The 25,873-nt window shown below is 62.7% G+C and overlaps 1 protein-coding gene across 1 annotated transcript; it reads right to left on the bottom strand.

Annotated features, from left to right (window-relative positions):
- Positions 1-394: 394 nt before the first annotated feature.
- B3GAT1 (beta-1,3-glucuronyltransferase 1) lies at positions 395-6,094 on the bottom strand. Its single transcript, XM_065882056.1, has 4 exons — positions 5,983-6,094; positions 1,960-2,468; positions 1,228-1,524; positions 395-481 (listed from the first exon to the last, which is right to left on the bottom strand). Exons 1-4 carry the CDS (start codon positions 6,092-6,094, stop codon positions 395-397), a joined length of 1,005 nt encoding a protein of 334 aa, XP_065738128.1.
- Between the last annotated feature and the right edge of the window lie 19,779 nt (positions 6,095-25,873).

The following is a 25,873-nucleotide window of genomic DNA, read 5'->3' as shown; positions in this document are numbered from 1 at the left end:
AGCTTGGGAGTCAGGCCAGGCTCCTCGGTCCACGTTTTCACCAGGACGGAGGAGGAACCTGCAGGAGACAGAGCCTGGGCGGGTCCACACAGCAGCGCCTCATAAGGGGACCGGCTGGTGGCCAGGATAACAGTGGTGATGACAGGGAGCTGTCACCAGGCGGTGCCTGGAAGGTGAGGCCTTCCAAGCAGCTGGTGGTAGAACCACCAGCCACGGGGGGAGGCTGGCGCCTGTCGACTTCAGCTATGCCTCCTGAGACTCCACGGGGCATTTGCTCTGACCTTCACGGTTAAAGACTAAGAGGAAAAGTCTTGGCAGATCTACTCTGCATCCAAGCTTGGGTGGCCCGCCCAGTGCGTCACCTGCCTGCATCCCCCTACCTGTGTCCTGGGGCTCAGATCTCCACCATGGGGTCAGTGAAGCCTTTTTTCCCCTCGTTCACCAGCACCGGCTTCTCAGTCCGTGTGTGCCAGACCAGGATCTGTGTGTTCAGAGACGTGAGACCACATGGGGCAGGCCCCTGACCTCGCCCTCCCACCCTTGCCCCCTCTCCTTCTGCCCTTGTTCCAGCAAGATTTTCTCCATTGTTCTTTATTTCTAACTACTCCCTCATTCTTGCCTTTTGTACATAGGCTGCATTCAAAATATCTGTTGGAAACAGAAAGTCTACAGCTACAGAAAAGAGACAAACAGGTCTCAAGGTTTCCTCTTGCTTCTCATCCTCCCCTGCATTTCTTGATGGGTCCAGAGGGAGAGAGTTCTGGGGCCTTCAGCTCAGCTAAGTGACAGCCCAGGCCCTGGCTGGAGAAGTCCAAACTTGAAGCAGCGCGTGTGTGTGTGTGTGTACATGTGCATGGACATGTATGTGTGTGTTGTGCATAGCACACCCATGTATGTTCCATGCATGCGTGCACATGTATATGTGTGCCCATGTCTGTGCATGTGTGTGCACACATGGAGGTGTGTCTGGCAGGAGAGTCGTGGAGCCCAGCTGCTTCGAGGTGAGGGAGGGGTTCAGTCCTGGGCTCTGCCTCGCCAGTCGCCCCTCCCTGCTCCCCCACCTGCCATTACCGTGGCTCCTGAAGGGCGATAAGCTGCTGTCTTGGGAAGCTGGTTCTCCTTTGCAGGCTGTCTGGGGCCCTACTTCCTTCTCCCTGATCTAGAGGGAGGGCTCTGCGGGCTGGAGAAAGCTTGCATCGCAGCTGTCAGCTCTGCTGAGGGTCTTACCTTGGTGCAGTTGGCCGCCTTGGGCTCCAGGTCACCGAGGGTGACAAGTTCTCGCAGGAGGCTGCTTTCTTGGTAGCCTCCCTTCACGCCGCGGAGCTTGAAGTAGGCCTGGCTTCGCTGCAGAATGAGCCGCAGGTTGACCGCAAACCCCGCCATGTCTATTGCAAACGGCCGGTGGGGGTCGAACACAGTCTTCCAGCCGACCACCTTCCCGGCCCCATTGACCCTCGGGGCCTCGTACCGAAGGCCGCCGACGAAGGCTACGGGCCACACGGACACCCGCCTGGTGCTGCGCATCTACAGAAGGAGAAGGGTCAGGACGCCTGGTCAGGGATGGGAGTCGGGGCACCCGGGCTGCTCGGGGTGGGCATCCGCCGAGGAGCACGCCTGGGCCGAGGGCAAGGCCACCCCTCCAACCAGCTGATACTCGCCTTGTCACGTGACCTGCCCTCTTTGTCCTTTGCTGCAAAACTTCTGTCTCCCCAATTTAGAGTCTGAAATGACTCCTTCCCCCCCCCACCCACTGTCGTGACTCCCAGACCCGGAGGACACTCAGAGAGTCGACAGGGAACCCCCTTTCCCTGTCCCTCCACTGGAAGCCCTCGTGCAGACAGTGCCCGGAAGCCAGGGCTGCGGCCGAGGCCAATCTCCTCCCCCTTCGCCAGCCGGGGCTGAAGGCCGCGTCGGGTCCGCACCCTCCCCGGGCCCCATATACGTCCACGAAGCGCGCACCTCCTCGAAAACCTCCAAGCTGTAGGTGTTGTCGTCGTCCGCGAAGTACACGACGCCGGGCTGGCTGGAGTTGCGCGGGAAGGTCTCACGCAGCCAGCGCAGGGCCAGGTTGCGCTGCATGGTGCCCCGCGGGATGCGCGGGTCGCGCGCGTCCCCGCGCAGCTTGTAGTTGCGCGGCGTCTCCACGTGCAGGTGCGTGTAGTTGAGGCCGGTGTCGCGCAGGAGGCGCGCGGTCAGCGGCGTGCGGCGCGGTGCATCCTCCACCACCAGCCAGTGCAGGTTGGGCACGTGCAGCAGTGTGTTGGCCAAACGCGTCAGCTCAGCCTTCTGTACCGGACGGCTGTAGGTGGGCGTCACCACGTGGATGGTGGGCAGCGTGTCGGACCAGGGCGGGGGCCGCGTGTACACGTACTCGGTGCGCACCACCTCCACGATGTCGCGGTCGGACATGCAGTACTCCCTGGGGTCCACGCCGGGTGGCGCCTCGCGTCGGGGATCGCTGCCGTCATCTGCGGGTTGGAGGGGGGGCGGTGTGGGCAGCTCCGCTGCAGGTACCTCGGCCCCCCCCCGCCCCATGCAGCTCTCCTCTGCTCCACCCGCGGGAACGTCAGCGCATCCCTGCCTGGGGCCCTGTGGGCTGAAGCTGGCGGTCAAGGCTGCTTGCCTGACATCCTCCCCTGGGTTTTGCTAGTTCTGACTCCCGAGATGACACAGAAATAACCTCTCCCTCCTTCTCGCATTTGACAGCTCTGTAGCTATTTGAGGGCAGCTGGCCAAATTCCAAGATTGCATCCGCGGTTCGGGTTTTATGTGACAAAGTGTCCTCTCCTCACCACCCTATACTCTTCTCACCTGGCCAGAGCTGACTGCACTGCCTCGCACAGGCTGGGGCTGCAGAGCCCCAGGCACTGCCTCCCATGCCGGAGGGCAGTGTTGGTGCTGTCGTGGCTACAACAAACCGTGGAACCGGGAGTCTGCGGTTACCTCGCCCCGATTTTTCACAAACCCTGGAGTCAAGCGGGGCTTACTTAATCCAGCTTCTGAATCTTGGTGCAGAGTATCTGATACTTAACTACTGCATTTTCTTCTAGGGTGTTGCCCATAGCTGGCAAGATAATTCTGAACCCTGTGCCTGTCGTTGCTGACTTTATTCTCACATTTGTGCAAAGGGGCAGAGGGTGGAGACCCATCTCAGCTCTTCTGGTGTTTGGTGTCTGTCTCCTAATCTGCACTTTCCGGTCACACTCTTTCAGCCACCTGGAACCCTACCTGCCCCACGCCCAGCCGTGTGTGCCCATGTGTCCCCAAGGACCCCAGGAGAGGCGTGTGTGAAACCTGGCAGAGGCCTGGCCTCTGTGATACACTCACAGGGATGAGAGCCCCTCTCTCCGGAAGGCACCCTGTGCCCGCTGGGGCGGCTCTAATGACCAAGCTCTCTCTTGCATCCTGGACATTCTCCCCATGGGCAAAGCCAGCAGTCCTCTCATGAGGGGAAATCAGCCTATGGGTATTCTTTCTTTTTTAAATGGTGTTGATTCATATCTTTTTAAAAAAATGTTTACTTACTTTAAAAAATTATTTATTTAGGCTGCGTTGGGTCTTTGTTGCTGGGTGCAGGCTTTCTCTAGTTGCAGTGAGCGGGGGCTACCCTTCATTGTGGTGCGTGGGCTTCTCATTGTGGTGGCTTCTCTTGTTGCATAGCATGGGCTCTAGGGTGCTCAGGCTTCACTAATTGTGGCACGCGGGCTCAGTGGTGTGGCTCGCGGGCTCTAGAGCACAGGCTCAGTCGTTTTGGCACACGGGCTTAGTTGCTCCGCGGCATGTGGGATCTTCCCGGACCAGGGCTCGAACCCGTGTCCCCTGTATTGGCAGGCGGATTCGTAACCACTGCGCCACCAGGGAAGCCCCCACGGGTATGCTTGTTCTTAAAGAGTCCCTTCTCTCTGAGGTGTGTCTTCCTGTTTGAAAGACTGTGGGCCCCTCACTGCTCTCACACCATCTCAGCAGGAGGTGGCACGCGTCAGAGGACAGACCTAGGGATCTGAGTGCCTGGGCTCAGACCCTGCGCCACTCTGTACTAAGCATACGGCCGTGAGCAGGGTGCTTGGCTTCTGGTGCCTCAGTTTTAGAAACTGCAAAATGGAGCCAATACCTGCATCTCCTTTATCGAGTTGCATGTGGGTTAAAGGGCTCGTAACTCTGCCTCGAGGCTCACCATCCCCGGTAAGCAGCCCTGTTCCTCATGGCTTCTTGCAACTATGGAAAGGATGGCGTGAGTGGTTACCTGCAGGGGGCGAAGTGGGGTCCAGCCAGCTGCCGCCCCCTCCCTCCTTCCCAGGGTTCTTGTTAGCCCGGGTGCTGGCGTGGGGTTGGACGCTGGGCGCCGAGGGGCGGGGACACACGTGCTCCCGCCTCTCAGGGAGCTCCCAAAGGCCAACCAGACACCCACGACGAGACACACAGTGGTAGTGGGAGCCTGCGCCTGGGCCGTGGGTGCAGGGTCGGGAGACTAGCGCAGATGCAGGTAGCCAAGGGCACTTGCAGGAGGAGTTTTGGGTCAGACTGTGAAAGACAACAAGCTTGAGGAGAGCAGCTTCTGACCAGGGTATAAGTAAAGTTTAGTTTGTCCTGCCGTGAGTAAAGTTTTGGAAACCAAGGCCCGGGAAGGACACTGAGAGTCCCTCTCCCTCCCTGTCCCTTTCTGCCGCTCAAACCACCCCCCCCCCCCCCCCCAGCCGGCAGGTCTGTGCCCTGGTACATTCTCCATGCCTACAAAAGGGCTGGGTCAGGGCTTCTGCCGCCTTTGGGTCCTAAGGCCTCCCTAACTTCCTTTGCTGCTGCCTTCGTTCTGTCTTGGCTGCTCTGGGGAGAGCGGATGCCAGTTCCCTGTCCTCAGGCAGGAAGGGCAGTGCTGAGCGAAGCAGCCTGGCGTCTCTGACCCCAGAGCCCTGCCGGGAACGGAAGCCACGTGGTATTATGTCCCTTTACATGTGGTAAATGTAGTGATGTGCTGTTGGGTGACAACTCTAAAATGATAAGCGCCAGGGGCTTCCCTGGCGGTCCAGGGGTTAGGGCTCGCACTTCACCGCCAGGCCCCGGGTTCAATCCCTGGTCGGGGAACTAAGATCCCACAGGCCCAGCAGCATGGCCACAAAAAAAAAAGTAAGCACCAAGGAGAGGTGCTGGATTGGGAGGAGGACAGCTCCAGGTACCCCAGCAGGCAGTGGGCATTTAGCCATCTTCAGCCTGGCCCTTCCTCACAGAAGCCTCAGGACCCACCGGGGCTGAGCAGGCCCCAATGTGTAACTGTGGAGCAGCCCAGCTTCAGACTGTGGCTCTTGGCCCTGCCTGCACCCAAATCACTGATTCCCAGCATCCCCCCACCCACCCCAGTCCTGTCAGCTTTCTCCCTGGGACGTGCCTGGGCACCTCTGTGTTTCATCAGGCTCCCCGGGCTCCCATGGGAGAAGGGCTCGAACAGAGAGCGGGGGAGTGTGGGACTGGAGACTGGCCGTGAGGGGCAGGCGCGGGGGGATGCGCACGTGTACGGGTTTGGGGCATAGGGGGCCCTGGTGTGAGAGGGAAAAGCTCTGGGCTGGGAGCCAGACGAAGCCAGTTCTAACCCGGCTCCGGGGGACTTGCCTCTGTCCAGCCTATTTTCAGCAGTTGGCACTGGATCAGGGCTTCCTGGCCAGGAAAAGAGGAGCGAACAACACACTCGCCCTGAAAGGTTTTAAACAACGCAGGCCGGGAATCCTGGCCACCCACCCCTGAGCCCTCCCGGGGTGCACGTCCTGGGAACAGGTGCAGAGTTGCCCCGTGAGTCTGTGCCTGTATGTGTGGCATCATCAGAGCCCCAAACGGGCCGAGACCCCCCCCACCCCACCCACGAGGGTACGGTCATCAGCCTGGCTCGTCCTCGGTTCCCCAGCTACCGAGCGGGTGAGAGTCAGGACTCCAGAAGCCCTGGCTGTGGTCACCCCGTCAGCAAAGCCCGGCAGGTGGGGCCGGGTGGGGGCTCACCCTTGTGTGCGGCGAGCAGGGGCGCGATGGTGCTCTGGTGCCACACGGTGACCAGCAGCGTCCAAGGCAGCACGATGAGGAAGATCGCAAGGATGTCCCGTCTCTTCGGCATCTCCAAGGCTGGCTGGGCCCACAGCTCCTCGTTACCTGAGCGACGGCAGCGGACGGCGGCGAGCACAGGGGAGAAAAGAACAGGAATGGGCCGGGTGGGCCAGGCACGGGGCAGCGGGAAGCTGAATGCTGGCCAGCAGGCCTGACCACGCTCACAACCCACCCATTGCCGAAGCAGGTCTGCGGAGTCCGGCCCTACCGGAGTCTGGTGGGTGTTGCCTTCTGAGGTGGGTCAGGAACCCTGCGGGGTGGACACCTGCAAGAGAGAGCAAAGGTGGCGGCCAGAGACCTGGGCAGAACGGGCCCCCGCTGGCCGGCTCGGGACACACAGCATCGTGTTTTCAGGGTGGAGCCTGGCTTCTGCCAGTCCGTGGGGTGCGGCCAGCCTCTGTCCTCACAGGTGGCGGTGGGTGCTGTCCACTCAGGGTTCAGACACACCTGCCTGGGTTTAATCCCAACTCACTTCTGTGCCTCAGTTTTCTCATCTATGAAATGGGCGCCTTCAGCACCTACTTCCCAAGGCTTCTGGGAATTAAATGCGTTAACACCCGTGGAGCCCGTGGGCTGGCACCAGATGGACACAGCAAGCACTCGGAACGAGTCAGCGGCTGTGATGGTCACAGGCTTGTGCCCAGATGGTTATTTCACAGCCTGGATTAAGGAGTGGACCTGGACAGGATCTATTCTTGTGAAGCCCCCACAGAGGTAGGGCGGAGGCCGGGCGCTGCAGCTGGGCGTCAGCCAGGAGACATGCTCCCGGTAGGGCTGCCATGTCCCGGGGAGACGGCACTCAAATGGCAGCAGCAGGGGCTCCAGGAGAGGTGCCCTGTGGGTAGAGTTCCCCTCCGGCCCGGCTGCCCACGTGCCAGGAGACAGGCGCTCAGCCTCCAGACCGCCATGGAAACTCACATCCCAACGTTCACCTTCCTCGTCACTTCTGAGCTGAGTGCCGTGCAAGATGCAGCTGGGGTCCACACGGGGAGGCGTGAGGGAGGACAGCCATGGGCCGCCCTGGCCTGTCCCGGTGTGTGGGCCACCCCAGTGCCCAGCACCGGCACACCGAGCCCCCGAGGCCGCTCGCTGCCCACCCAGCCCCCCGCAGACGCGCATCCGTCCCCCGCGGAGCTGAGAGCCAGGGCTGAGCAGGACCTGGGCTCCTGTTTTGGAGACAGTGCGTCCTCCTCCTTGCCTGGTCCTCTCTCTGCCAGCAGTCCCCATGCCTGGTGCAAGAACCGTGTTGTCTTCCAGTGACGGGCACTGTGGTCTCCCGGGGTGGCCCCGCTGCCCCTGCCGCCCCTGGCTCCACAGCCTCCTTGGAGTCAGATGGTGCACGGTCCGCCCCCCTGCCACTGGGGTTAAACGGTGCAGGCACAGAGCAGGGAATGATCCTGGGGTGCGAGCTGTCTCCTCCACACTCCTTGTCGTGGCCCGAGCAGGTGGGAGCCCAGAGTCCCACCCAGGATGCCTGTCTGGGTCTCCCGTGCTGCGTGAGCTCGTGCTACATCCCCGCCCAGCCCCTGCCCTGCTCCAAGGCCACAGGCAGGGCTGCGAAGGGGCCTCGGTTTGGCAGGGCTGTCTCAGGCCACGTGATGGGGGTCAGAGGCGCTTCCAGTAGGGCTGGCTGGGAGGTCTCCTCTGGTCCTCTGATCGCCCTGGAGCTTTTCCAGGCATCCTGGTCTTGGGGAGGCTCTGGTTCTGGCAGGGAAGCCGTGGGGAGCTGGCCTGCCCTGGCACTCAGGCAGCTGCGCTGGGGCAGCCTCCAGCCTCCGGCACCTGCCCCTCCCTCGGCCGCCCGGGCTGCAGTTTGAGCAAAGAACAGCTGGTGGGGAGCATTTGTGGGGCCAGAGATGCACTTGACACTCCACGTTCAGTCTTCCCAACGCCTGGGCCGCAGGCGCTGACCTCGACCCCTTCCACCTGGAGTTTGCAGAGGCCGTGAGGGTCCGCGTCTTGTCCAAGTCACCGTCAGCGTGCAGTGGAGCCAGACCTGAATCCGGGCCCTTTGGGTCTGAGCTGCGTCAGGAGCTCGGGAAGGAGGGTCAGGCCCCAGAGCCCCTTCCGGGAGGCCCCCTGCAGGGCCCAGCACCCCCCTGGGGGGAGCAGGAGGGGTACTAGGAGAGGAAGGGGGGCCGTGGACGCCAGGGCCTTGGAGGGAGGCTCTGATCCCATCCGCTCTATCTGGTCAAAACTTCTATGAAAGGAAGGGGGTGGGGCGGGCAGAAAAGCTCTAAAAATAAACTTAGTCATAAACCCAGTTGTGCATTAATTACCTTGGAAGCCATTACGGCTTGAAAACCCCATAACTTTAATGGAGGCTATTATAAGCATAGCAGCAAAATCATGGAGCGAATTACCAGGCGGTTATGAAGTAGAGCAGGGAGAGCCCCCAGCCTTGGAGAGCACCAGCTGGCCAGCAGGGGGCGGGTCTGAGGGAAATGGGGCCTGGGCTTGGGCATCAGGGAGCAGAGGCCTGGGGGGACCTGGGCTGGGAGCAGCGGAAGCTACCCCAGACCCAGAGGCCCAAGTGTGAGACGGGGCTGCAAGGATGACCACTGGCCTCGGCCCACTTTTCCCGCCTGGCCCTGGAGGGGTGGCGGGCAGCCTGCCTGTGGTCCAGGCTCAAGCAGCCGCAGACCCAGGGCCGCCCTGGGCCCTTGGTGGCCACGGGCAGAGGAGTCAGTGCAAAGATGGAGGAGGGGCTCGGCCGCACCCAGAGCCAGGAGGAGGGGTGCGGCAGGGAGACTGCGGTGCTTGAAGCGAGGTCCTGCCGGCGAGAGCGAGGGTGGGGCCCGGTGTCCGCCGAGGCCAGGACTCCCCGCCAGCCACCGCAGTTCGTGTCCGTGACTGGCCCCCGCCGCCCAGCCCCTCAGCAAGTGCAGACGGGGGGCCTCGGCGGGACACAGACAAGGCTGCGCCGAGGGGCGTGTGAGCCCCATGGGACGGCACAGGGGACGTGAGGGGGCGGGACAGTGCTCTGGCTGCTGCCCCCGGAGCCCCCGCTTGTCCGCCTCGGCCTCCACCCTCATCTCCACACACAGGGCTGGACTGGGAGGTTCTTATGGAGTTTCAGTTCTGCCATTTTAGCACCTTGAGGTTAAGACAGGGCTCTGGTGAGAAAACGGGGTCGGGTGGCATTCAAGGCCAAAGTCAAAGCAAGAGGCCAGTGTAGCAGCTGATTCATGGGCCAAGCAGCCCTGGAGACTGGCCACGTCTGGGGAGACCTAGTTATAGGAATTTGCCTATGGGTTTTAGGGTGTCATGGGTTGTGAGAACCAGGAGGTGTCTGGGACCCAGATGGGGGGCCCCGATGTGTCCAAGGCTGGGCTGCAGCCGGGCAGGCTGGACAGGAGAGGCTGGGCCTGGGGAGGCAGGGCCAGGACAAGGTTGGCTTCCAGGCTGGACGATTCCAAATGCCTGGATAGGCTGCCTCCTGAGCTGCAGGATTCAGACGAAAACCTCACCCGCGTCCCAGTACCTGCAGAGGAGGCTGGTTTAACTCCATTCAGCAAATATTAGTTCAGCATCGGTGGTGGGCAAGGCCCTGCTCGATTCCCTGGACCACACGGCAGCAGGGAAAGGGGCTTCACACGGCTCCGTCCCATCCCTCGGGGAGGTACTGCGGAGATGGCGTGTGCACGTGTGTGGCGGAGGTCAGTTTCACACAGACCACCCCAGCCCTCGCCTCTGGAGCAGGGTAGGAGCCGTGGTGCCCATAAGCCCGGGACGGTGGCGGTCACAGGAGGCCGCGGGGTGAAGAGTCCTTCGAGGTGATGCGGACACTGCACGTGTCCCGACAACTGCACGATCAGCGGTCCTGTCCCCAACCACAGGCTCTTCACTGGCCAGCGTGGCACTGCCCGCTTGGGAAGCGGGGCTGAGGCCTGTCCTGGGAGCTCGCCACCCTCTGGGAGTCGCCCCGCTGGGCACACCGCCTTTGGCCTCAGCGACGACTTCTCGGAAGTGATCCAAGACCTTGGGACACTCGGTGAGGAACCTGCGCCGCATCCTTTACAATTGTGATGTTTCCCACCAATCTTCACCTCATTTGGAGAACGTTTTCCCTAGACTGGCCTCATGGAATCTTCTGAGAGCATTCAGCTTAGTTTTCCTAGGAACGACACATTTCTCTCTTTCCAGCTCGTGTTTCTTGGTTTATGTCGTATTCCGTGATGATGAGAACAAGCAGAAACTGGTGCAAACAGGCTGGGAACCAACATTATGGACTCTTGGATCGCTGACCGCCAGAGGGGACCCCCAGCCCCCTGAGGACATCGGTCCTGAGTCACTGGAGGAGAGGTGGTGAGGAGAGCACTGCCGTGCCCGGGAGGAAAGAAACGGGCCCGACACCGGGAGCCTGAGTCCCGCTGGGGCCGAGCAGATGTCAGGGCCCGGGTTGTGGGGGGCCGGGTGGTGGTGTGAGAGGACGGGCGGGGGTGCCAGGGGCTGCAGGAAGCAGGACACGGGGAGGGGTTAACAGCAGACAGCAGGCGGGTGCGGTTAGGGCTCCAGTTCTACCCTCCAGCCCCAGACAGTGCCCGGGAGGGAGGCTGGACGCCGTCCCCGAGACCTGCAGGGGCCCTAATGGGATCAAGGGATTAGTATTGATCCTGCGGCCGCTGCTCAGGACAAGCCAGATGCCAGAGCTAACCAGCTCCTGTCCAGTCAATCCGCACTCCATTAACCGGCCCCAGGCCTCTCCTCCCTGGCCACTGTACCCACAGTGGCTCCACGGGGGAGGGGGCAGGACACGGGGGCCTCTCCACCCACCACCTCTGTCTGCTTCCCCGCAGGGGACTGGACACAGAGGGGTCCACAGCTCCTTCCACCCACGAGGAGGGCGTGATGCCCAGGAGGGCTCAGGGTTGGCCCTGCAGCTCACAGCCCTGCCCTGGGCAGGTGGGATTCATTTCTTCATAAAGCCGGTCCTTTATCTCCACAGCAGCCTGTGGGGCAGGCAGGGAGGTTTCATACCCATTGTACGCTTGAGGAAACCGAGGCTTGGAAGGGCCCAAGGTCCTGGAGTCAGCGGAGCTGCTCACATCCAGGTGCCCCATGCACAGTGCCTCCTGCCTGCAGGCCGGCCCCCCTAGGGCCAACCCCAGGAAGGGGCTCCCCAGCGGGCTTTCACGGTGGGGGCTGAGAAGGAGGGGTGGCTGGGCCCTGGGGGTCCTGCATCCTGGACCCCAAGCCTCGCGCCATCTCGTTCCCTTCTCGCCAGGAGACCAGGCCCCGGTTGGGGCAGAAGGACGTCAGCTCGGCCCGGGCGGAACAGCTTTGGGTTTCTTCTGCCCAAGAGTCAGGAAACACAGTTCATCGGTCGTCTGTCTGAGGTGGTTCCCTCGTTTTCTTCCTTGGTTTTTCAGATATGGCCTTGGGATCAGGTTTGGATTCTTAGTAAAGAGTGAAAATGGGGGTCTGGTCTGCGTGGTCCCCCCTGCATCACTGCAGGAATTTGAACGGAACAAGCTCTCAGCCCCAGTGGGTTGACTGGAGTTCCTAAATCAGTGGCGTGGTCTTTGGGCAGAAGGGCGTCCACTCGTCCCACAGCCTCCCTGCAGGAGGGCTTCATCTCTGGAGTTCCTGCTGCTGCTCTGGGCTGGGCCTGGAGCACACGGGTGACCCGCGGCTTGGCTCAAGGTGGGGACAGCGACCAGAGGGACACAGACCGGATGGAGATCTGCACCGTCTGACAGTGGCCGGCTGGGCCGAACGCCCCCTGTGAAGAGCCACCACGCAGAGGGTCTTGGGGTGGCCGTGCAGGGCTGGGCGGGGAGGGCACCCAGCAGGGAGGTGCTGACGGGAGCCCTGGGCAGGCGGGCAGAGAGTGGCACGGCCGCGGTCCTCCCCTGGTGGTAGGGGGGGCAGTAAGGGCGGGCCCGGCTCTGCCATCTGTGGACCGGGGAGCGGCCCCTGCATGGAGTCCAACTTCTGGCCCTCGGCTTGGCCTGGGGCTGGGGGAGGCTTGGTCTTGGCAGGAGCTGCCTCCCCGACCCCTCTTCCCCCTTCCTCCCTGTATCTCTGTCCCTGCCCCCTTTTGGCAACCGCACCAGCTTTTAAGAGAACGTCACTGTCCCCAGGACAAGCGCCCCTGTGTTCTCCTGCAGCCGACCTGTGGTCACGTGCTTACAGCTCTAACCACCCACTACTCTTCCATCTCCACCTTCCGTGGGTCAGGAGCCCAGCCGACGTGCGGGGTCCCCTGCGCAGGGGCTCCTGGAGGGCTGAACGGGGTGCGCTTGCTTCCACGGCCGGGGTTGGGGGGCGGCAGAGGCCACTGCCCCAAAGTCACAGGACCGTGGGCGGCACTGCCCTCAGCTCCCTGCCCCGTGTCCTCGGCCAACACGGCCACCCATGCCCTGGGACAGCAGGGAGGGCACCCGGGGCAAGTCTGCCACCGGGACGCGTCCTCCAGGACACTGTGAGACCGCAGGAGGGACAGCCCATCACCTTGACCACGTTTTCCTGGTCACAGGCGTGTCCACACTGAAGGCGTGGACAGCGGGCGTCAGAGGTCACGGGGACACCTCAGGGCCTGTCCAGCACAGCAGGGAGGTCACGTCACTTCCCGACCTCAGCTCCCATCTGGCCACGCAGCCGGCACACCCGAGGGGCTCCCCGTGGCCTCCCCCTCCCCCTGCCTGCTCTGGCCTCAGTCCCCTCCTCCAGCCTGGAGCTGTTCTGTGTCTGGAATGTTCCACGGACACCTTAAACACAGCAGAGACCCCACCGTCGTCTTCCTCCCAGAGCAGCTCCATCTTCCTCCTCGTCTCGGCGGCCAGCACAGAAATCCCGGGCTGTTCCCACTGCTCCCTGCATCCACCGGGCCGCGCCCGGATGCCGGTCCAGGCCTGCTCTTTCCTCCACGGCCTCCCATCGAGATCTGTCTGCACAGCCCACCCCACTGCCTGGCCCGCCCCCCTGACGTGCCCTCCCCAAGACCTCCTGAGTCCCCCTCTGTGGCGTCTGAGGCGCTCGTCTGTGCTGCCTCACCCACCACTAACTGCATCCTCTCTGCTTCCCTTCCACCTCCTGCCACCACCGTCCCTGACCCCACGTCCAGCACAGCGCCTTCCCTCCCTGCAGCGCTCGTGAGAGCTCTGGACGCTGGCAGACCTGCCTTGGTCCATCGGACGGTAACTCCCCTCCCACCCTGAGGTCTGGGCCAGCCCCGGGGGCACAGGTCTCAGGCCGAGTCCAGAGACCCAAAGACCAAGCCAGCCCGGCCCTCACGGCCAGCATCCCCTCATGTCCTTCCTCCCTGTGGCCTCTGACCCCCGCTGCCCCCTTTGCCAGGCCTCTGCCATGGCCCAGCGTGGGGGCCTGTGTGTCCCTGGGCCCGCTGGCTGCCACGGGGTCCTTGCCCTGTGGAGCCCCGAGTAGCAGCTTCGTCACTGTGCCCCCACCCCCTGCCCGCTTGACTCCATCCGACTGGCCCGACGGCAGCGGCCGCGGCACCCGCTCTCCCTCCTCCTGGACGTGGAATTTGTAGTTTCACTCAGGAGTGCGGCTGGGGCCGAGTCCATCCTGCGAGCTCCATGGGGCCACCCTCCCTGGGTGACGTCACGGGGCTGCCCGTTCACGGCTTCACACACGTGTGCATGCATGTGTGCTCTTGGCCAGCACCCTCTCTGAATGAGTGCACACGTATCTGTGGGCCCACGCGTGGGTCTCCAGTCAGCCAAAGATGAGCCCTCGAGCTGACCCAGGTGGGCTTCTTTGTGCCCGCGGCACGATCCCGGGGAGCAGAGCGCTCCACTCGCGGCTCCGAGGACCGTCTCCCTGCCCCCCCCGCCTGCCCCCCGCCCTCCCGTGCCACAGGCTAAGCAGCACCGGCAGGCAGGCCACCCTGGCACAGGCCGAGGCCCCGCCCGATTCCAACACGGTCACAGCAAACGCCCTGGACTGAACACGCCAACCTTTCCCGCCAGCACCCAGCTCGCTGCATCGCCCAGCATCCTGTGAGGGGTGGGGCAGCTTGGGACACAGTGACACCCACCGGATCAGGCCAGTGCCTGTGGGGGCAGGAGCCGCGGGCTCCGCAGATTCTGATACGAGACGGACGGCGGGGCTGGGGCACCAGACGAGCAAAGCCAGCAGCTTCTAGTGGACCAGGGCGGCAAGAGCCACCGGGCGGCCGGGCGAGCCTCCCCACCTGGCCGGCCGCCCAGCATGGGTGGGAGCAGTGCGCTCCCTGCCGAGGCTGAGGACACCAGAGCTCAGAAGACTGTAGGACCCTTGAACCCTGGGCTCCGGGAGCTGGGGTGGTGCAACCGGGTCTCCTTGACCCCCTCCACTGGGGAGGCCCAGGGAGGCTGAGAAGGGCCCAGGGCTGCACTGCCTGGTGGGTATGGAGTGCTGGCTGCAAGGACGGTCCACAGCGTGGAGGCTGGCACAGGTCCTGGTGACCCTGGCTGGCCAGTGAGCAGGACATGTGGTCTCAGCAAGGCCAGGGGACCAGAACTAAGCAGGCTGGGTAACCTGGAGGTTCTGGCCCTGGAACTGAGGGTGTGACGCCCGGCTGGGCCAGGACGGCTGTGCAGGGCCGTGGGCGAGGCTGGGATTCGGATGCCCTGGAGGGGTGTGAGCGGCCGAAGGCAGTCTGTCCCCACTGCACCGTCCCCTGCCCCGGGGCTGTGCAGCCGCCATTTCCTCTGGTGCTGATGGCGAGCGGTTTGGGGTGGGGTGCTGACCGGGGGAGACCACCTGGAGCTCTGCGCCCCCGGCCATATCCCTCCCCCTTTGCAAGCTTTCCCAGGCCTGAGCGTTCAGCGTCCACACAGCGAACGGCCAGCCCGTATCCTGCGAGAGCTTGTCGGTTTTCGTGTCTGTCCGCAGCCCCCAAGCCATGGACTCCTCTGGATCCACCCCAGGCCCGGGCCAGACAAGGAGCAGGGGCTGCACCAGTGTCCCTGTGACTGAGTCCCTCCTCGGCGACTCTTACCAGGCCACTCTGCGATCAAATGAGGGGTCCATGGAAAACACTATCACGGCGCCTGGCCCACAGGGAGCACCACGAATGCTGGGCGACGTCAACTGTAATAGAAATTATAGCAGCAACCATGTTGCTTGAATCCAGCCGAGTCCAAGTGTCTGGAAGAGAAGGGGAAGCCAGGGCACCTCAGCTACCCCCCGGGTCAGCACTGACCGGCCTCTGGGCAGTTCTTCTAGCAGATTCCTCCCTCCCAAGGACAAGGCTGTGCCGAGGAGGGCGGTCCACAGGGCGTGGGCTCCGAGGCGGTGTGATGAGCGGGATGTCCGGGCTCCTGGCCGCGGGCTGCCTGCCGTGGGCTCACGCAGCCCCCTGGGCGGGCACCGCTTTTCTGTTCCTCTTTTACAGATTTGGAAACTGAGCTGGGCCTGCCCTGGTGTTGGGACACCTTCCTGTCCCCCCACATTAGTCCTGTGTCCCTGCCCAACCTCCAAGATTCGCGCCCAGGGCAGGACCGGGGATTTCGGAAGGTCAGGGGTCCCCCGTCTCTCCTCCTGTCTCCAGAGCTGTCAGAGCTGCGGTTCTCCTCCTTCGGGCTGAGCTTGGGGGTGTGGGACCATCGATCCCGGGCTGCTTGTTTCCTGCCCTTTCCCCCTGGAAGCAGGTGAGGGCTCCCGGAAAGCTGCTCTCACCACCTCTGTTTACTGTTACTCCTGCTGGGTCCCTCGTCCCCCCACCCCTGCGTGTCAGCTGCTCCCACTGCCTGATGAGAGACAGCTCAGGGAAAGTGTTGCAGGAGGTGCAGGGGGTCCAGCCCAAGAAGGCCTGTGAGCCCGAGTGGGCAGCACGTGCTCCCCCTGAGAGTCATGACGGATGGAGGGTCCCTAAGCTCGGACCCCAGACGGTAGATCCCGACGACACTGTTTTACAGGCCGTGCACTATACAGCCGGCAGCAGGGCAGCACGACGGCTGAGACGGGGCTGAGCACTGCGGAGCTGCGTGCAGAGGGGCTGGCCCTGCACGCAGGGCTCCTGGGTCAGCAGGGCTCCCGGCCCAGGGACAGGCTCTGCGAGGGAGGGTCCCGGGTGGGGGGTCTGGAGGGGGCAGGGCAGGCGACCCCACCTGGTGCCTCTGCCTGGCATGCTATTCCCTGGCCGGGCTCCTGCCCCACCTCTGGGCTGGCCAGGCGTACTCTCCTGGGGACTGTCATGAGGGCTGGGCTCTGGGGACATGCGTTTGGTACTAGACAGGCGGGGAAAAGCAGGGCTCCATCCTCCCTGCTCCTCATGGCACCTGGTACTCAGGGCACAGAGGCGTCTGTGGCCTCCCGGAGGGAAGGGCAGTGGGGAGACACCACTGTTGACCACTTCTGCCCCACAGTCTGGCATCAAGCGACCCGCCAGCCTGATGACCAGGCAGACAAAACACATCCACACGGTGCGATCCAGCCCGAGCGAGGACGAAGCCCTGACCCCTGCTCCGACGTGATGGCCCTGGAGGACGCTGCACTCAGGGAGGGGCAGGCGCAGCCCGGCCAAGCCCATGTGAGGCGGGTAAGTGGTCAGACTCATAGGGACAGAAAGCAGAAGGGTGGCTGTCAGGGCTGGCGGCGGGGGCTTGAAAGGGTACAGAGTTTCCAGTTTGCAAGATGAAAAAGTTCTTTAAGCAGTTATCCCTGCTTAGAGACAAGACATGAGGGTCACAGAGAGGTGAGGTGATGGCCCAAGCCACACAGCTGTGCGTGGCAGAGCCGGGATGTGAGTCCAGCAGCCCACGCTCTCAGCTCCAGCTTTGCAAGATGGAGATGGATGGTGGCATGACACCACGAACGTACTTAATGCCAGTAAGCACTTAAAAGCGGTTAAGATGGTACATTTTCATTTTACTTTACGTGTTTTTTTTTTTTTTAAACTACAAAAACGAACCTGTCATCCAGAAGTTCTGGTTAGATGGGTCAGCAATGACCCATCCAGACACCGGGGGGGCATAAGAGGGCTTTCCTTGCAGCGGGGCTGGGTGGGCACCTGTGTGTGGTCCCAGTGCGTGGTCCTCCTGCTGGCTGTCACTGGGGAGCGTTACCATGAGGAAATATGCACAGGGCACGCCTGGGGGACGCAAGCCTGGGGGACGCAAGCCCAGGGGTTCCAGATGAGCTGCTAGGAGTGAGCAAGACGTGGCCAGGGGACGGAATGCACACACACACGTGCACTCACACGCACGCGTGCATGCACACACTGGAACACACAGGCACGCACACGCAAGGCAGCCTGCTGGGTCTCCAGTCTCGGGTGTGGGGAGGGGTGGAGGCTGGAATGCCGGTTCTCAGCGGGAGATTTACAGGAGGGAGAGGAAGTTAATATCGGCAGGTGATGAGTTAGGTGAGCAATGCTTCGGCTTTAGTTCAGAAGCTTTCTGAGGGAAAAAGAAAAGAACCTGCTCAGAGGCAGTACGGCAACCCAAGCAGAGCCGCCTGGGAGCAGAGCGGGCCCGGGGCCCAACGGGCAGCCCCGCTGTGAGCCGGTCCGTCCTTCGGCTCCGTGCTGTGCGGGGAGGGCTTCCCCGGAGGCCTGGTGTGGCCACTCCACTGGCCGTACCTTCCAGTAACTGGGCCTCCAGGGATGCGGCCTGACACCCCGAGTCCACTCTGACCTCCAAGGGCATCGGGTCAGTGACGGGGGAGGGGGCTGAGGACGAGCCTGGATTTCCTCAGGCTGCAGAGGCCGCCCGGGGGACCCCAATCAGCTAATGGGGACCCAGGGCTTCGGGATTGGGCTGAGTGGAGCTGGGAGCCCCCAGAACCGGTCTCGAGCCAGCGAGGGCCCCGATGGCTCACCCAGCCTGAGGATTTCCAGGCTGACCTCGCCCCTCCGGTCGGAGTATGCAAGCACATACCCTGCAGGCTGATGAGTCATTGGTTTAATTAAGCTTTCCAGTGTATTTTTAATGCGTTGCCTGTGGCCTGAACCAGCTGACCTTCCCTGGGGCCCTGTCAGGATAGTTTAGCTGGGTCCTCCTGGGCCAGCTATCGTGGGAGGAGAGCGAAGGCCTGTGCCGGCTGGTGGGGGAAAGGAGTCCGGCTCTCAGGGTGGGCCTCTTACCCCGAGCCTGGGGGGCTGCTCCTGCGGTCCTGCTGCCTGTCTCTGCCCTGCAAGAGCACAGGGGACCTGAGAGAGGGAGGGGTGGGCATTGGGAGACTCAGGTCACAGTCTGGGACAAGGCACCAAAGTGCTGTGTGACCTGAAACAGGAGTGGACCCTCCCTGGGCACCGGCTTCCTTATCTGCAGAAAGAAGGAAGCGCCTGCAGCCACAGAACCCTACTCCCAGGCCAGGCCGTCTGCTGGCCTCACCGCTAGTCCACAGCTCCCAGACCCGTTCCCTCTTCCTTTTGCCTTCTCGGCTGGTGGGCTCCCCACTCCTGCCTCCTGCTCCTGGGGCGTCCGTCATGGAGAGCTTACCAAGGGAAGCGGTGTAATCGCGGTGGGAAATGTCCACATGATTCATGCTCCTTTCATTTCAGATGAGGAGATAGAGGCTCCTGAGATTCTGTCACCCAGAGAGCGGCCGACACAGCTGGGCCTGGAACCGGGCTCAGCCAGCTGACCGCTAATCCCGTCTGGCCCAGGGCCCCTCTCGCTCCGCTGGACCTTAGGTCCAGGGCTGGGAGCCCAGGCGGAGCCCTCACGTCCCCACCGAGATGCTGGCGGAGGCCGGAACCTCATTTGCCCCTTTTACCTTGAACACACGGGGGCTAAGGAAATGCTCTTTGGTGGGGGGGCGGGGGTGCGTCTGCTTCCCTGGGGATCTGGCAGTGCGCATCTGCAAAGGCAGACACACACCCCACCTCATTTTCTGTCCCCGGAGAGTGGTGAGGGCTTATTAACCGGCCACGCCCCCATCACAGGGGAGGAGGAAACTGAGACTCAGGGTGGCTGGGAGACGGAAGCAAGGCCACACGCTGGGCCCCTCGGCACGCCTGGCACCAAGTAGGCTGTTCCCTAAGTGTCTGTTAGGTGAAATCTTAACTAAATGAGTAATAAAAAAAATTGCTAAGCAAAGCACTCCTCACGTTCTAAGTGAGTACCACGATTAACTGTAATCCTCATTCCTGCCTCACAAACATCCTGTTATCCCTGCTTAGAGACAAGACATGAGGGGCGCAGAGAGGTGAGGCGATGGCCCAGGCCACACAGCTGTGCGTGGCAGAGCCGGGATGTGAGTCCAGCAGCCCACGCTCTCAGCGCCTCGCTAAACCAGCTGTGTAGAGCCCAGAAGAGCACCTGCCAGGAGAACTTGGGGACGCTGGGCACATCCTATGTGCCTATGCCATCAGTATGGTGGCCACAGGCCATGTGTGCTACAGCGCTCTTGAAACGTGGCTGGTGTGGCTGCGGGATGCCCACCAGGGAGGGAGAGCAGCCCGCCCCACGCCCAGTGTTGGGCTCTAAGGCTTCTGAGCGCTGGTTAAATGAACAGCCCAGAGTCCTGAGCCCGAAGACACTCACGGCCTCCGAGGACGGATTGTTCAACTACTTCACGCAGAAGGAAGCAAGACGGAGAGGAGTGAGGCGGAGGTGACCGCATGCGCCCAGGCTTGCATGGCGGTCAGCAAGGACCCGCAGACCGGGTCCCCTCCTAATACCCACAGCCCTGCCCTCTGGTCTCTGCTCCCCCTGCTTCCCTCCCCGCTCCTCATGAAGCAATAATAACGGCCCATGTCTTCTACCTGCAGGGCAGGAGAAACCCTGCTGACAGCTCTAATACTGCAGGCAAGGCTCATCGCCAATCCAGCCAACTCTTGGAGGTCCAGACTGAGACTCCCCACTTTTGGGCTTATCGGTGGCAAAGCCCTAATCCCTGCCAGGCGCTTGGCTGGAAGGCCGCTGTCCCGCTGTCAGCTGGTGTGCTCAGGGAGTACAGATTCATTTTAATATTGGCTGGAGCTAAACCTCATTAGAAAAGTAAATTTGCTGTAGCTGCGGAAAAAAAAAAAGCAACCCACACAGTCCTTCCTCCTAAAGCTAAACGGGAAACCTGATTTGATTTTGGATTGTCTGACGCTTTACGTCCCCAGCACTGGCCCAGAGCCTGGAACACAGTAGGTGCTCAGTGAATGTGTGTGGAAGGGGGCTTTTGAGCGACTTCTGCCCACTCTGCCAGCTTCTAGCACGGATACCAAGAGGCCACCGGCCTGGGGTTCTCGTCAGTTGTGTGGATTTTTGGGGACAACCACTGTCTGAGACGTGCAGTGACCACACCGACCACCGATTAGGCACGGGACCCATGTTGCTGCCATTCGGCAAGGAGACACCAAGCATGTCTCGATGCAGAGGCATGGCAGGGGCTGGACAAGGCCCAGAGTCCGGAGGCGTGGGAGTCTGAGGGGAGAGCCGGCAACAAGACCAATGTGACCGGCCCCAGAGTGGGCCAGAGAATTGCTACTCCAAATTCTAGAGCCATCCAGATCCCAGAAGAAGGTGGGGAGGTGAACACAATGCAGACGTTACAGTAACATCCACCGAGCACTTCACCTACAAACAGCCTGGTGGGAGAGGCTCCTGGATTTATGGGCCTTCGGGAAACCAGGGCTTAGAGGGCTCCGCTTTTCCCAAAGTCCACCCAGCTGGTCACAGAGGGGCTGAGGCTGCCCCGGCCTGGCCAAGCCCGTGCCCTGCACGGCACTACCTCCCTGCCCCCCACCCCACGCTCTCAGCAGGGTCTCCAAAGGCCTTCTGGCCTGGAGGTGCAGGAAGGAGGTTTTCCTTTTCCTTCTCCCCAGGTGCTGGATCCCCCAGAGTCCACTGTACCCCGGGGCGGGGAAGGGTGTGGGGCAGGCACCAAGAGATGGGTCTCCCTGAGAGTCCCAGATCTCACAGCCTGTCCCCCTTCTGCCTGAGGACCTCCCTCTGAACCCCACATTCATCCGAGCCTCGGGAAGAGCCCTCCTCAGTAGGCCGTCCCCCCTGCTCCACGGAGGGCCTCCTGCCCTGGCTGATGGCTGCCCCCGGGAGGCCCGAGGCTGGCCCACCCGTGCCCCTGGGCCCCGTCATCCGTGCCTCCGTGTCTTTGTCTGCTGTCTCTCGCGCTTCCCTGCCTGCCTCAGGCTCTCAGATTCTCTCTCTTCCCCAGCCCTGCCCCTCTCCCCCTTCAGTTCTCAGCAGAGGGGAGTGCTCAGGCCTCTCCACCCCAGCTCAGGCCCTCCTCCGGCCAAAGCTGAACCAACACGCTCCCTGATCCTAGAGCCTGGCTCGGGGCAGCTCACCCTGCCGAACCCGCCACGCTTGCAACGCTCCTGCCCTGCCTCATACGCCGTGCCACGACCAGAGAGGTACAGCCGCCCGGGGCCCCTCATCCCTCGCCCTTCAAAACTACGGTGGGAAAATGCAGGTCCGTCCAGAGGCCCGATGCCGGGGACAGGGCGGGCCCCACCGGCACCTTCCTCTGGAGCCCCCGGTCTCTGCCTGTCCCCATGCTCCAGGTGGACGGTCAGTGCCTGCTGGTCCAGAAACCTCTGTGCACGTACTCAACCCAGCACCTGTGAGCCTCCAACAGGCGTGAACAAGGAGGGATCCCCCAGCATCTGCGGGTAAGGTACAGAAACGGGCACAGCAAGCCACTCGGCGCCGGTGCTGAATGGGGCACAAATCCATCAACCCTCCCTGTTCCATAACCTGAGCAAGCCTTCCCGCTCCCATCCAAAGGGGCACAGGGGAGTGCATGCAGCTCCAGAACCTTTGGGGGTGATGGGCATAGACTGGGCACAATGGATAGTCTCTTTGAAGGTCTCACGGGGAAGGGTCTTTGTTCCAAACAAAGGAAGGGGGGGACTTGACGTTTGGCCCAGTACGGGCAGTAGCCGTCACCAGCTAAGCAGGTTTGGGAGGAAATGTCTCAGTCTCTGTGGTGAGGGACAGAAGGCAAATCTCAGAGGACCCTGGAGCCACCGTCCTGTGAAGCCACCCGCCCCACCACGCCAGTAACTTATGCAGCTGTGCCCCGTTTCCACACAACCACACTGGAGGCACCACAGGCTCTGTACTGGGACATCCGTGCCCAGTCCTTTGAACTGGTACATGTCGCACAGCCCAAGCTCCCGATGGGTACCCCACCCTGACTGGTACCCACGCAGGTAGGGCTGTCCCCACCAGCCTGGGGCGACCAACCATCCGCAAGGCCGGCTTCAGCGTCCAGCGCAGAGAGCTCCCTGGAGCCCCTGAGACCCAGTTTCTACAAGAATCCAGGCAAAGGGTCAGCTGAGACTAGGCCCGGCTGGGGGAGGTCGGGGCAGGGGGGCCGGTTGGGGCCTTGTTTACGCATCTGTGTCTGGGTGGGTGCGGTCTCTCCGACCTCAGCTGCTGGGTCCTGGGCTGTCCCCAGGCACAGTTAGATCCCTGGCCTCCTACTCCAGCCTCTCCTGCCTCACCTCTCTGTTCCTTCTCAGAAGTTGCGGGCTCTGGCTTGGGAGGGACTAGGACCCCAGGCCGGAGCCGGCGGCGGAGGGCGGGTGGTGAACTTGGTCGTGCCTCCCCCGCCCCCTGCACTGTACGTCCTAAGGACGCTGGGTCCCCTCGCCACCGCTCAGCCCCTCAGCCTCCCGGCAGAGCTTCAGAGACTTAACTTGCCAGTGGCTGGAGGCTCAGAGCTTGCGGACGACGCTGGGAAGCCGCTGCGGCGGGTGCTGGCCCCCGACTCCCGGCCACCGGGAACCACCTGCTGAGGTGGGGAGGGAGGAGCCAGCGAGCTAAGAGCCCGGCCGGTTGTTGGAAACTGCCGAGAACCAGCTTCCCCTTCCCGCCGGCCCGAGGAGGGCAGGCATCGCCTAGGTTTGGTTTCGCAGCCCCTCGGCGGCGGCAGCGCCTTCCGCCCCGGCCAGGTCCCCAGCTGGCTCTCCAGCCGCCCCACTGCACGCACAGCCATACGCGCGCGCGCGCACACACACACACACACACACACACACACACGGGCGCGCGCATACGCGCCCGGGTGGACATGGCGCGGGGACCGATGCGGAAGCATAAAGGGGCTCTGTGCGCGGGCAGTGGGGGCACTGACCTGCGGCGACGAGTCCGGATCGTCCCCGGCGCGCTCCATCGCGGTGGCGGCCCCTATGCGCCGGCCCCGGCGCCCCCAGGCTGTTGGCCCGGGCCGCGCGCGCCTCCAGCCCCGGGGGCTCTCGGGTTGCGGGCCCCCGGGGGCCCCTTCATCGCTGCGGAGTCCGCGCCGCCCGCCGCCCCGGCCCGGCCCTTCTGCGCTCGGCGAGGCGGCGGCCGAGCCCGGGAGCGCGCGGGGGGCGCGGGGCGGGGAGCCGGGAGGGGAGGCCGGGGGCGCAGAGAAGAGCGGGGCGGGCGGGCCGGGGCGCAGGGCGGAGGCACGGGCACACCGGGGCGCGCGGCCGGAGCCCAGCCGACCGGGCCGGCGCGGAGTCCCCTCGGCGGCGGCGGATGCGCCCGGGCGGCCGCTTCTGTGACAGCGCCGCCAGCCCCGCCCCCGCCCCGCGCCAGCCCCGCCCCGCCTCCGCTCCCCGCCCCGCCCCCGTCCCCGCCCCCGCCCCGAGCGAGCTCAAGCAGCCGGCTGGACCCGCACAGCTGATGGTCGGTACCACCCTCGCGGGCTGAGGCGGGGCGCGAGGAGGGAAGGACCCCGGAGTGGTACCACCCTCACGCCCTCCCCGGCCGAGCCGGCCCCGGCCCCTCGCGCTGGAGCTGGGCTGCGGGCGGGGCGACACCGCCAGGCCTCGCTTTCGGGAGTTAAAGCCCTCCAACCCCCACCCCGTCTCCATCCAGGCCGTTCTTGGCGCCCAGCCTGGCAGCCTTTCTCAAAGGGTGATTGTTTCCGGGCTGGGCAGTTGGGGGGCGGTTCTCTGGGACAAGGAGGCAGAGCGGGAGAGTGGGGAGGGTGGGGCCCCCCCTTGACTTCAGGCACCCGGAGAGGGAGGTGGCCGGTGGGGGCGGGTGGTACCTGCCCGGATACAGGGTGCCTATGGGGTGGAGCTGGGGGGGTCCTCGGCTGTCGGGGCACTGCTGCCTTGTCGAAGGCACACCAAGCTGCTGTGGGTCAGCCTCCCCACCTCCCCCTATCAAAGGACCCTGGACTTTCCAAAGAGAAGGCAGCAGGCCGTGTGGGGGATTGGAGAGAGGCTGGAGAGGGATAACAGGAGCAGAGAGGAGCAAAGGGCCAGCCGGCATCCGGAAATGTCAAAGGCTCCTTGGACCAAGAAGCCCCTGCATGTTCCTTGCTTGCATGTGCCCCGTGGGCTGGGGGTGTGAGTCCTATGCGTGCGCATGAGAATGTATGGGGTGCAGCTGTAGCCCTCCGTGGACATACTTCCAAATGCTCTTTTGTCAAGTTGCCAGAGACTTAGAAGTCATCCTTGTGTATGTTTTGAGGGTTTGCACTCCCAGCGGTCCTTCTCCTGGACAGCTGTAGTCAGGGCCACCCTGGTCCTCCTTGCAGCCCCAGGAAGGCCAGCTCCAGTAGGTGGGGTTCTGGCCCCAGCGGGACCGGAAACATGTCAATGCTTTTTAGTTGCTCAGAGGCCTCCGTCCCTCACTCGGTGACTGACTCTCGACCCTCTGTCAGGTGTTTCTGGATCAAAGTGGTACCACTGGGCACTGTGTCTCTGTGCATTGGGGGACCCCTTCCCCTGTCACCTTCTCTGGCCTGATCAGTACGGAGCCGGGCCCTGCTTCTCGTGCTGAGTATGTGAGGCAGGTGGGGCTCAGGTAGAAGCAGGGGTAGGGGCTTCACAATTAGCTGCTTTGGTCAAGATCTTGAAGTGAGGAAAGGGTCCCACCGAGCATACTGTCTCAGGGACATTTGAAAATATAGTTAATTACTACCTCTAGGGACAATTGTCCCTTCCTCCACTCCCTCTTCCATCCTTGTGTTTAATGGCCCTCTATGCCATCAGGGAAGTTCTGCCAAATCTAACCTGAGTATCTCCTGCTGCAGTGCAGGATCCTTTCTTCATTCTTGTAATGAGGCAGGAATTACATTAAGTCCTATCTGCTTTTTCCTTCCCCTGTTGGAATAATCCTTGCTCCTTGAGACTGCTGAGAGGCCCTCTTCTGAGTCAGTGCTCTCCTTGCCTCCTCGTGGACAGTGGGGGGTGGGGGGAAGAGGACCGTGCAGAGGAACCCGGAGCAGGGAGGGGGGGCCTGGCCTTCACTTTGCATGGATACCCACTGCCCCATTGAGTCATGTGGTACAAAGGGCAGGGTAGAAACCACCCGGAGACCTTTAGTTCTGCCCTCATCTTACAGACAGGGAAGAGAGAGTGTGGAGAGTGGGTGTGAGGACATGACAGGGTCACCACGTCCCTCCATCAGTTCCTCCAGGATGAGGCACTGCCCCCAGCTGCTGAGCTTGGGGGAGGCTGTGTGGAGGCCTGGCTTTCAGGCCGATTCTGAAGGCCCTGCCTGAGTGACCCCCTCCCTGGCCGCCAGTCTCTTCAGGAGCAGTCAATCGAGAGGTTGGACTCACTGTTCTGGTCCTGACTGCCGCGGCCAGGCCAGTGGGCCCTCTCTGCAGCTGTTCCCGCCTGCCCTCCCTTTGTCTAGCAGGAGGGGAGCCAGATGGGACTGGGCGGGGTGACGGGATGTACCCTCACCATTGTTGGAAGAACAACAGTGACAGTAAACCCTTTTCTAGGGACCTGTCTTGCAGTGTAGCCCCAGGCTGTGTTTATGGAATTTTTAAATTTTAATTTTTAGAGCCAACTTAACACAATAAAATAGGATTAAAATTAGCATGGTAAGGTTCGGTGAGGAGAGGACAGCTGCCATTAGTTTCGGTGGGAGGTTTTGGCAACACCCCAAGTGCGTGGACACACACAGATGCGCACACAGCTATG

The sequence above is a fragment of the Phocoena phocoena genome, chromosome 8 (assembly GCF_963924675.1).
Source record: "Phocoena phocoena chromosome 8, mPhoPho1.1, whole genome shotgun sequence".
Lineage (NCBI taxonomy): Eukaryota > Metazoa > Chordata > Mammalia > Artiodactyla > Phocoenidae > Phocoena > Phocoena phocoena.
The sequence above is the reverse complement of the archived record's forward strand: the minus strand, read 5'-3'. Positions and strand labels throughout refer to the sequence as shown.